General features: G+C 32.6%; 1 protein-coding gene across 6 annotated transcripts in view; it reads left to right on the top strand.

Annotated features, from left to right (window-relative positions):
• The window catches only part of LOC117114206 (microtubule-actin cross-linking factor 1, isoforms 1/2/3/5-like), a 57,009-nt gene that overhangs the window by 17,818 nt on the left and 26,736 nt on the right, over positions 1–12,455 (top strand). For all 6 annotated transcript variants that reach the window (XM_033257804.1, XM_033257799.1, XM_033257801.1 and 3 more), the window contains 5 exons: positions 9,575–9,774; positions 10,281–10,613; positions 10,923–11,085; positions 11,465–11,631; positions 12,033–12,362. In XM_033257804.1, coding sequence (XP_033113695.1) covers positions 9,575–9,774; positions 10,281–10,613; positions 10,923–11,085; positions 11,465–11,631; positions 12,033–12,362 — 1,193 coding nt within the window. The remainder of the gene's footprint in view (positions 1–9,574; positions 9,775–10,280; positions 10,614–10,922; positions 11,086–11,464; positions 11,632–12,032; positions 12,363–12,455) is intronic.

A 12,455-nucleotide genomic window follows, 5' to 3' on the forward strand; every position in this document is an offset into this window, starting at 1 on the left:
CATGGAGTTTGTAGTGGCTAGATCATGAAGGCAAAGAATTTTGCCTTCGTTCTTCAATAATGGTAACTTTGTCCAGCTGAAAGGTGCTTACTGTTAAGGGCATCATTACTGGACCTTAATCTGTAATCTATTTCTATAGGAAAGTATCTGGCATTGAGATAAGTGGACTGAATTATTTATGATTCTTACTCCTCCTTTTGTTAATGAATTGTTTTGTGTACAGTTAGTACACAGCATGCAATAAATAGACCTACTTGCCAGACACTTGTGTGGTAGATGGAATGGTTCTTCAGTTGCTATTTTGTTTGTTTTTTAATCCGTTTGTCAGTTTCCCATTGCATCTTTTGAAAGAGTACGGGTTACCATGTTTTCTGTGGCTGCTGTATACAGTATATCAAGTCACTTATGCAACTCGGCACAAAGATGATTTACAGTTTACCTCTACCACTACATTCTCTTATGTACACTGAAATGGAGAAGGGGAATTTATGTACATTTTAAAAGCATGCAATGTATAGTGTCCATTAAAGTAACCAATATCCAATTCCCATATTTCCTTTACCTTAGATTTCCTTTCCTTACCACATTTCCAAGTTCCTTCCTTCTAAGTGGTCATCTATTTTATTAATTAATTTTACGAGAATACAAAACTATATACTAGGGAATGGGTCAACATGTACTTTTTTATTAAAAATATTTTTAAAAAATGATAATCCTTTAAAAGAGTGAAAACAGTCATTATTATGTATTTTATTGTAGGATGGATGGGGGGTCTCAACAGTGAGTATGTTTGTACTCCCTGGAAACTGATGAAAAATTGGATGGCGTTTAAACCAAACCACCTTCCCAGTGCCTCTACATTCACACATTTTCAATTGAATGAATCATTATTTGCATCTTGTCTGAGCCTAGTACACTGTAGTTGTGCAGTTGAGTTATTGGCATAGTCTCTATTTGATTAGCATTATTAATAAAGACGAGACTAAATATGCAAATGATCTACCTATAACATTTCTCCCAGTGTGTGATATGCATAGCAGTATAAACCTCCATGCTCTATGTATTGGTTATTTCTATTTGTATCACTTATGAATATGCATTAAACTTGAAGTAGATTACTGATGAATATTCATAAGCTAAAGGTCATGTTCTATGTAATGTCTAGGATTTTGTTAATCAGGTTGTTATTGTATCAGATTGTACCAATTTCATGACTCAATGAATTTTGCTGTATGCATTAAGTATTAGATTGAGTGTATATGAATATTTATATTGAATCAATCAGGTGGTTGCCATATGTTTTCTGTATTATTTGTGGTGTAGTCCAGAGAATATTTCAGAAATTAAATTTCCATGAATTAGACAGACAAATGAAATAAAATTACATCAATAATAAAATGATTAAATAATAGATCTATTCTGATTGTGGAAATGTCCATGTTGAGTGGATACCATTTTCATCATTATCATTCTGATTTTTATTACCAAATTATCATCAGAATATATTGTCAGTGTGTAAAACATAGATGTTGGCATGTTTCAAGCATAGCGTTGTACTTAATAGAACCATGGAGGTATAAAAAAGACCTCCATGATAGAACCAAATGCACAGTTGTAGGTAATCTTGCTTTGCCAATGTAGGCAGTGATTTGCCATTTATGAGCCAGGGAAAATATATGCAGAATTATTTAATAGTATTGTGTGTTACGTTATGGGGGTGTGTATAAGCTTTGAAATTGGAAGATGAACATTTTCATTGTGCACTTTAGTATATTTATTAAATTTCACACACATATACATTATTCTCCAATATGCTAATTAATGTTAAATGGCTGTGAGCTTTTTGGATGCATACTCTAGTTCTGTATACTGTTCTGTGTGGACAAGCAGTGAAACAATGAACAATGTTGAGTACCATACTGGGAAATTACGTAAGCACTTTTGTTCTTTTAGTTCAAAACCATTTCCATCAGTGATTTTGACCTTATGGTCAAAAGATTTTAGTCCCTTCCTGTACAATTCACAAAATGGTTCCTGATATTTATATTGCTAATGCCACTACCATGTTGTACAGTATTACTATAATTATATACCAACCGTCTTCTTGTTTATAATAATATGCTGACAAGTACCTAGATACCTGAGCATTTATATTGTTCAAAGTTTTTCAATTGTTTCCTCTGTAGATAGATGCACCTGCTTATTGACATCGTAGTCAGTAACCCCACTTAAAGGTGTGTCATGTCTCGAAGACATAATATCACTCTCTTAAGAGCTGAACTCGTGTTGATCCTACATTCATTCATGCCTATGTAAACACTGGCTGCATATATCCACATTCACATAATAATGCTCCTCTTGTACTGTATACCACATAGCCTCCAGGTATGTCACATTATTACCCCACTTGGTGCCAATGGACACATATTTGACTCCCTGCAGAAGTACTGTATTACATTATGTTCCATTAAGTTGCAGCTAGTGCACAACGACATTCACACTTGCAGACTTACCAGGTACCCCCATGCCCAAAAATATTAAGCAATTGACCAGCGTGGGAAATGAACTCCTGACTGTATACTGTGGATAGCCTGGGACTGACTACTAGTGTGGACAACTCAAGGGTGCTTATCTACATTTGGTCTCCATGGGGATAGTGATTGTGTATTTTGTAGTGTGGTACTGCCCCAGTTAGTAGAAAGTGCTGCACATTGTATGATTACCATAAGTTCATTGATCAGGGAACTGTTATGTAGATATTATTGGAATAGTGCTATAAAATTAATGTATTAAAGAATAAATATTAATTGAAATTATTTACTATATAAATATAATAAAATTAAAATGATAAACTGAAAAATCTGCATTCAACTTAGGTATACTAGCCAAAATTGGTAAGTTGTATTTAGTAATGCAGATATTGTAGCTACAGAGGCAAATGAAATTTAAACTGATATTGGTTTGAATGCTATTCTTGTTAATAATTAATAATTTAAATGGTATAATTATCCCAAAAGGGATCATAACTTGGGAATATAAAGGTCAGAAGCTTTGGGTCATATTTACCACCTGAGTTTACACCTGCACCATGGATTCTTTTTGTTGTATGAATTTCATGGTGTAACACTTTGGCCTATTGAAGTTCAGGCTCAGTACCTCTGATAGATTCTTGTAACACCTCGTAAAACTGAGTTCAGTCTAGCATATTAAACACTTCCTTTTCTCCTGTTGTGGCTTTCCAAGTGCAGATGGAAATAACATGTTCTTCCTACTTAGCAATTTGTAGACTAGACCTTGGCAGCTATTTTCTTGGTCATAAGTCTATTAAAAACTTGTTAAAAATAATTGGGCAAAACATTAGGATATTTCAGGGCTTTAAAGATGGTTCATTTACCTCTATAGCATTATAGTACTAGTATATAATCAATATCCAATTATATGTTTATGAAATATGATTTGTGCTTAGTCCACTGGAAATTCTAAATTGATGATAACACTTTGATTAGCCCTTGCCATAATTTTCAAAAGCTTGAAAATATATGAGAGTACCAACATTGTTTTATATTAAATTAACTTAAAGGAAAATGTATTATTCTCTTAAGGATTTGAACCAGAGATCTTTCAATCATCATTTAGGTGAATTGCTAATTGAACCATAAGACCTTAATTTACAGAGAGTACTGTGATTCATATTGACATACTGCACACCATTAGGTTTTTTTTTTTAAGGTTCAAAATCAAGATCATTGTTCGATATCTCTCTGCTATCTGAGAAATTAGGCCAAATATTCCATTTTCCTGACAAGAATTATAATACTGATAAATTACCATGGCTTACAGATTGTTAAGAGGATCTGTACTTGTGCCTTTCTAATACATTCTGTAGTGCCAAGTACCACATCTAATGAGGTATACTATTAAATAAATCTCTTGATAGGAAACATGCATGGTTTATATACTAAGACAGAGTTGACAGCAATTTAATTACCCCGTCTTGCAGGTGGTGTCTTTTCCTTCACTATTTTCAGGTTTCAATATTGTTTTTAAAATTAATATATCTGTTGAATAATACTGATTGATTTCAATTGAGAGCATCATAGATATTATTTTAATTATGAATAATGATGATGGTGACTGGACTGTGGTGAGTGATTATATAAGTATAGGTAATTTAATTTAAATTAAAAATGTATCATAGATTAGCTATGAAATTGAACCAATTTATCATAATTTTTATAACTATGCTGACAGTAGTGCTATATCAATTTTAGAATCAGTTTCCTTTGAAACATTCCAGTATTTTCTTTATTGGCTGCCCATTCTACAGTGAATTGTTTTGTTTTTTGTTTTATATTGTAGGCCTATACTTCTGCCAGTACTAATACTGTACCTTAATGAATCATTCATTTTTATTGTGCCAATTCAAAAATTATCAAAGGCGCAAGTGAAAGGTAAACCAGAATAAAAAGCTTTAGAAAATAAGAAAGTTTGAGATTCTTCTTAAATAGAACTAAATTTGCAGACTGTTTAACAGAAATGAGTAACTGGTCCCAAAAAAGGGGGCCATAAATAGAAAATGAACGTTGACCATATGTTTTACGTTTATTTTTAAGTAAATGGTCTTGATGAAGGTGTTTATCAGTGGAATGAAGTGCACAGAAGGGAACATAGGGTGTAAGAAACTGCAAGAAATACATGAATTCTAAATTCCTATTTTATTTTTTCTAACCAGTCTTTTACAATGTTGCAGTGGACTACTTTCTACAGTATAATGATATATAGGCCTACAGGATGTTTGCATTCTTTTTATCCTCCCTGAATGAATCCGTTAGCAGCCTAATATAATATATAACCAAGCTGAATGTACCCCCAATATTGCATCCACTGTAAATTATTATTTTTATTAAAACTTTTCTAGTGACTTTTGCTCTCTTTAAGGCAAACTGTATTCATGGAAAACCTCCAGAGAAGGCATGTGAATAAAAAAGATGATTCTTCGTGATTTAATTAGTGTAATCACCTAAATCAGGTCTAGTCCTCGTTCACACACGCTGGACGCTCACTCGCAGATTCTGTTCAAGGATGAGAGGACAATTTCATAATCTAATGCTTGCATGGAATTTCAACGTGACATCGGGAGGGATTTTAAGATAATGAACTCGATGACAGCTTTAAATAGTTGAAGGATATTTTTTTTTTATAGATAGAGTGGTCTAATACTTTTCCTTGTCTCTGTTTATTAATTTGGTTTTTTTGCATAGACATTTATACTAATAATAATAATTGATATTATTTATTTGCACTTTCTAACTATATATTTATTTATTTTAAACATTTAACTTTTAAATACTGGCAGTAGTTAGTTCAATAAATTTTAAAAAGCAATAAAAAAAAATGGCAGTATATACAACTTCCATTTTGTCAATTTACTTGTTTTGGTTTTTTTTTTCCATTTATTGTTTATTTGTTTAATTTTTATATATGTGTGTGCTATCCTTATACTACTCTAGAATAACTTTAGTGCTGAAGCACTGATTCCCAAATTGGTCTGGTAATTCATAAATGTAAATGTATCATACAGAGCATACTCCAGGCCTATACTACAAACTAAAGAACTGTATATCCATGGAGCTATGAGAATTAAATGAAATACATGTATTGCACTGTAGGCCCATTGCTTAAAACAAATAAACTATCAAGTAAGATATAGTACACTAAGGTCTACGATATGCTTTAGACCATGCTTCCATTCAAACCCATGCAAAACTACTCACAGACCTTGTCCCATTGTGCTGAGTGGCTTCAAGTGGTTAATTGGTATTGTTAAAATTTTATAGAAAAGCAGTTTTTATTATGCCATTCAAAATCACTGTTTTTGTTTTCTACCAAACTACTGAATTACCACAATGAATGATTAATGAAATGCCATTCAGAAAGTGTTGAATAAGAACTCCAGTAAACCTTTGGGACAATGAACTTTAAAGTAAAATATAAACTGAGTTAACTGAGTAATTTAAGATGTAATTTCAATTCAATAAGAATTCAAATTAGAGTTGGATATAATTTGTAGGAAAACTGGAGAAAACAGTCTGAAAAATACAAAAGGCAGCAGGCTGTCTTTTTTCCATTAATTTTAGTAAGTCCCATAATATCAAATATAAAAATAACTCACTTTGAATTTATTATTAGTTTTAAAAACAGATGCTACTAACACCCTCCCACATATGGATTATTAGATTTTTTAAAATGGCAAATGCCATATCACATGTAACTTTTATTTGCATACAAGTAGATAAGCATATAGTATACATACAGTACACACATAATCTTATTTAATAATATATCTTGAATAGTTTTTGTTAAAAGAAAAACTGCATGATGGCGATTTGAGCATGCATCAATGATTCAATAATGATTATAATTGATCTGAATAAGATCAACGTTCATATTCATCAGACTCGTTGGTATTAAATTGATCACAATCAATATGTTAAAACAAAATGAATGGAAAGATTTTTTTTATGAAGCTGAGTAGTTCACAACAATGCTACCTAGCATACTGAAAAATCACTGGTTTCTGTGACTGTGGCAACAATTGTGATACTAAAAAGAAAGTTGGTTATACTGTATTGATTTTACTATGTAAATATACACAATTTATTTCCCGGTATAAAGCCTGACAGTTTTATCAACAAGATTAAATGCACAACTTAAATATACTGCTACACAAAATTGATTATGCCTAGTAATTCCTAGCATTGTAGCAAAGTCAAATAAAATTATACTATTGTATTGTCACAAGTGTCCAATAAAATCGTAATATGGTAGTATAGCATAGGTAAATTTGCATCACGAGTTGAACAGCTGGAATGATTTTTTTGAAAGTATGATCAAATAATACGGAGTGAGAGAAATATATTTATAAATCTGGAAACATGGAGGTTTCTGACTAACCATTACATTGTCATCACCTTCACCACAGGGCGTAAATTATCAGTGAACTTCCATGTTACAAATTTCTCAACCCTTTACTTTGGCCATCTTGTGGTCAGATTTTTATCTGATTCATACATACAGCATATTTCAACCGATATTTCTCATATTCACTCACATACGTTCCATCCATGTGAATAAAAACCAGGTAAAAGGCTCATTCGAAATGCATGGTTGCACTAATATCAATAAAAAACATTTCTGACATTGCCTAATTATTGCAACGGAATCATGAATCATGTTTATCTTCACTTTTCCTTATATCATTGTATAGATCAATTTCCGCAAATGTCTGTTATATGTCTGTTTGTACAACAGAACATAGGGCTTTTCCTCATTGATGTAATGAGAAATGAAGTTAAACATGGACGTAAAGTATGTTACGCTTGAAATTTGTTTGTGTATTATATTTACTTTTCGTCTGAATTGCTATTTGGATTGTTGTGTTGGTAGTGATATAATAAATTACGGTTCCTACTAATCCTTAATGCAACAGAGCAGATATTCTTAACTACTGTACTATAAAATTTGCAGATGCTGATAACCATGAGAACTAAACATATCAACTCTAATGCCATGCTCTGTCTTAAAAGCCAAAACATATGTTTGACATTGAAAGACTAATCAAGTTCAAGTCCTCCATACCCACTTACTGAACCAATTAAATGGTCGTAGTCTCCTTGTCTGGCTAGATTCCAAAGTAGATGTTTCTTGAAACATACCACCATGTTGAAAACTATTGTAAAACTAGGTAAATTTATAATACTATTTTATTATTTAATAATTATACATATTTATTATATAGTTGTGGATGCTTTTATTGGTGGGTGAAAATTCCTTTGTGTTAAGAAGCATATATAAACATTTTAAGGTGGTATGATTATCAAGCATGATGATGTTTTAATGTGTTTGTGAATGAACTTACACAAACATTTTAAGGAGCACTCTTGGCGACAGACAGTATCATATAGCTCCATGTTTATGCATAGAGGCTGTTTATTGTTTATGGTATTGTTGCTAGACCACTTAACTGTTTTTGTCCAGACATTAAAGAGATTAGTGGAACTTGTTGAATGACTTGTCCTCTTGTGAATTACTGGTAAATCAAATAAACATTGACTATAAGGAGCTCAGCAGGCATTCCCTAATGATGTCATCAACCAACCATAAATCAAGCACTTGGGATGGGGATCAACCATTATTAAATGGGGTTGTTAAGAAATGTAATGAATTGATCCTGATGGGTTTTTTGTAATACATTTTTACAATCAGATAGAGTGGAGTCATTGGTAAAATGTAAATCAGTTTGCCTATCCATCAGTAAAGCATTGTATCATAATGTTTTGAAGGTAAACAATTGAACACCAATCAGCATGCTTATCTTGTATCATGTGCTATATATCTACCAATTGCAACACCTTGGCTCTCAATAGAGCATTAATGCAGTAATTGAAGGTCAACTACTATTGAATGTGTTAAAATATGTCATCAAGAGCCACCAACAACAACTCGCTATCTACCAATTATTAATGTGATGAGGCATTGAAATCAGAATGATTTTGTTGTTATTACTACATACGGTAACTGCATTTGCTGGAGAGCAATTGAAAATAAGTGCTTCACTCTAAAAGTCTAAGGAACCATTGTTCTCATTGAAAAATGTGTTCTATCATATTTAGTGACTGATTGATTGATTGACCAATTTATTTCTGTAGATAATGGAAATTAATTTATTTGTGATGTTCATTTTGAGGTCTACTGACTTGGCCTACTTTAAATATGAAGTAATAATAATATGGGACTTTTTCAAATTGTTATTTTTATTCACAATCATTCATTAGTGTAATTTTTTATTTTATTTATTCATTTGGCATTACAGCCCGGGAGTCGCAAAAGCAGGAAACCTACTGTACTGTCACCAAAAGGACATGTGACTCCCTTATAATAATAATAATATGGTTGTAATTGTATAATTTTATTAGGCCTATATATTAATAGGCCTATGTATTAAAAAGGCCTGTGTATTAATAGGCCTATGTATTAATAGGCCTGTGTATTACCAGGGAGCATTTCCCTGGTATTACTCTTACAGTTATTCTTATTCATTAGAATTTTATTTCATCAAAATCAAATTATGCAATTAACCTATCATCAATTAATTAAACATGTGATAATTCGTGACCTTTGAAATTGTGCACTGTTCTTTTTCTAACTATTAACTTAGTATTTTAAGTGGTTATCAATAAAGATAAAAAAATAGGGATGATCTTATATGGACATCATTCTCCTAATGCAAATACCACAATACTCTACAAGAATATCCCTACTTACGAACCACTATCTACTGTACTATCCAAGGTATTTTTTAATTGGAAGTTGGTTATTTCTAGAAAGCATGTTCTGTATGTTAAAACACTGATGTACTTCGTCTTCCACTGTTCCGAAAGGAAAATCAACTGATTTGATTGATTTATATATTGATTGATTGATTGATATTAACAAATGATGATACCATTCCTGTTAACAATTTTCGTTCCATGTCTTCTCCTGCTTTATTTTCTGAATGATTTCTTCTTTCCAGAGGAAAGGTGGATCCGCCTTCAAGATAAAGCAAAAGCAAGGACGCAAGCATTGGAGCAGGCAATCAAAAGTCTGAGTGACTTTGAGTCTGCTCACAACCGACTGAAAACATGGCTCAGCGAGAAAGAAAAAATGATGTCCGTGTTGGGACCAATTGGAGTCGAACCAGGAATTTTACGCAATCAGAAGCAGCAAATTGAGGTAAATGTTGTAACATGTTTATCCAAGCATTAGAATGATAATAATAATAATAATAATAATATTTATTTCACTCTTACATCAGTAGCACATTTCGAAAAATAAAGGTGCTTCCGAAACTCAAAACTTAATGACATATGATTATAAGATACATCAACTTACAAGAACAGCAAAAAATTAAAACCAACTTTGAACAGCTTAATAAATCCCTTATCCCCCTCTTTCCCTGATAATATTATCCCTCCCCACTAAATAAAACTACTAAACCTTCCCCCTTAGCAAAAATACAAATAAATAAGTACCCTTCTTCCCTCCCTAAACCTTGCAAACATTTACCCCTTCCCCTTAAAACTTAAACATAAGATGTAACATCAAAACCGTAAAGCAGGAACAAAAAGAAGCTGCTAGTGCATGATGATGTTCTCAATCATTATCTAAATCACATGATCATTCTAAAACTGCAGCTGTGACAAGCTAAAGCTAATTTTGTCTTTGTAAAATCTCATCAGGTTCTCCAAGAAGAGTTTGCAAGCCATGAGCCTCAAATGGAATACATCAAAGAGGCTGGTAAGAACCTCCTCGAAAAACAAGATCCACAGTCCAGATTAGACTCTGCACTCCAGCAACAAATTAATGACATCAGTAAGCAATGGGATGATCTTAAAAATCGCCTTGATGACCGAGAAGATAAGATTGATAATGTACTATTAGAAAGTGAGAAGTTCCATGACAACTTACAGGACTTCTCTGACTGGTTGACTGGGTTTGGTAACAAGGTCACTGCACTACCAGCTATTGGTGGAAACCCAGAGGCTGTTAAACAACAGATGGAGAAAACAAAGGTAAATCAGAAATACAAATAGAACAAATCCACTATTTTCACAATATCCATGGCAATATGGAGGCGCTGAATTGCCTTTTTAAAAGTGGCCTCACAAAATAGTCCTAGTGTAGGATGAATTGGAAGTCCCATTTTTTGTGGGAGCTTCATTTTTCTCATGCTGGCTAAATTAAAATTCTGTTTATAGGTCAATAATTATCTTACCTTTCATTCAGTAACACCAAATAGTGTAAAAAATAATCCTCTACAAATTTATTCCATTCCATTTTTACTAAAATGTTATTTTCAATTTTGATTTATTGATTCCCAGAACCTTCAAAGAGAAGTTGAAAACAAGAGCCCTCAATTACAAGCTCTGGCAGATGGCCAACGGAAGCTTGGTGTACTCAACCCTGAGTTGACTGCTACTGCGGAGGTCAGTCTGAAGCTGGACAGTGCTAAGGCGCCTTACCATGACATCTGCAGGAAGCTAGGTTGGTTATGTCTGATCACCTTGAATTTTTCATTAATGACAGTTCTGGTGCTCATTTCATTTATAAGTTTCAAGAAGTAAAAAACATCAATAAAAACAATAAATGCTCATAAAGGACAATAAATATAATAAAAATTAATTATATACAATTATGGTACACCATGTGTAAGGATATGGTTTTTGAAAGATTAAACTCTGGTTGATTCTCTCTCGACGTTTCGATGAGATTGCTGTGACTATCATCAGGAGACCTCTAAATAGAGAATGGTGATCGTCAGTGATCATTGTTATGTTAAAACAAAGAAAATAAAAAAATAAAAACAATATAGTTATTAATATGTATATTAATCATGATTTTGATTTTCTTTTTTCTTAATCAGATGAGAGGCAAGGTAAGCTTCAAGCAGCACTGCTACAGTCACAAGACTTCGAGGATTCTTATGCCAACATGCTGCAATGGTTAGGAAGCAAAGACAAGGATCTAGCAACAACAAAACCTATCTCAGCCAAACCAGAGGTCCTCAGAAGGCAGATAATTGAATTTGAGGTGAGGGTTCTTCATCTGTCATTTTGTCAGTTACTATCATTTATTTATTTGTTTGTTTATTCTTATTATTTTTATTAAATAATTATTTATTTGTTCACTTACTTATTATTTTCTCAACTAAAATTGAAGGAAAATCCTTGGAATTAAAGGATTTAAACAGTTTTCATCATGAACAGTAATAAATTTAACTGAAAATGTACCATTAGCTTGTATTAGACATTTAATTCAATAACAATTCTCTTTTAATGTGAATGACACCTGTTCATCTGGTGAAAGAGATCTGATGCCTAATACCAAATTACTGGTCCATAAAATTCTGTTTCACCTTTATTGTACCACTGTTATGATAATTGAATTATACTAGCTTTCTATATTTACAATACTAATCATTTTGTTCGTAGGAAACACCAAAGGAATTAGTGAAACAAGTTTACACATATGATCGTATGATCGAGAAAGTTCAAGGGTTAATGGACGAAGCTAAGTTCGGTCCTGAGTATGATGCCCTCAAAGAAAAACATGATAAACTAAAAGACCATTGGGATAACGTAAACCATATGGTGGGCAATCGACAGGAGAGATTGAACACAGCAAACGAAAAATGCAAGGCATATACGGATGAACTCAACCAGTTCTTGCCATGGTTACGCACAACAGAAGATCGCTTAGCATCCGTTGGTCCTGTTTCAACAAAACCAAATGTAGTCAAACGTCAATTAGATACACTTAAGGTATTACATTTTTGGTTAATGCATATTGTAATCAACTGTAGTGTATAGATCTGTAAAATGAATGTATTGAAGGAAGCAGATATGGTGTGCTCA

This window comes from Anneissia japonica, unplaced genomic scaffold (assembly GCF_011630105.1).
Source record: "Anneissia japonica isolate Jap-2015-1 unplaced genomic scaffold, ASM1163010v1 scaffold288108_len519018_cov203, whole genome shotgun sequence".
Taxonomy (NCBI): domain Eukaryota; kingdom Metazoa; phylum Echinodermata; class Crinoidea; order Comatulida; family Comatulidae; genus Anneissia; species Anneissia japonica.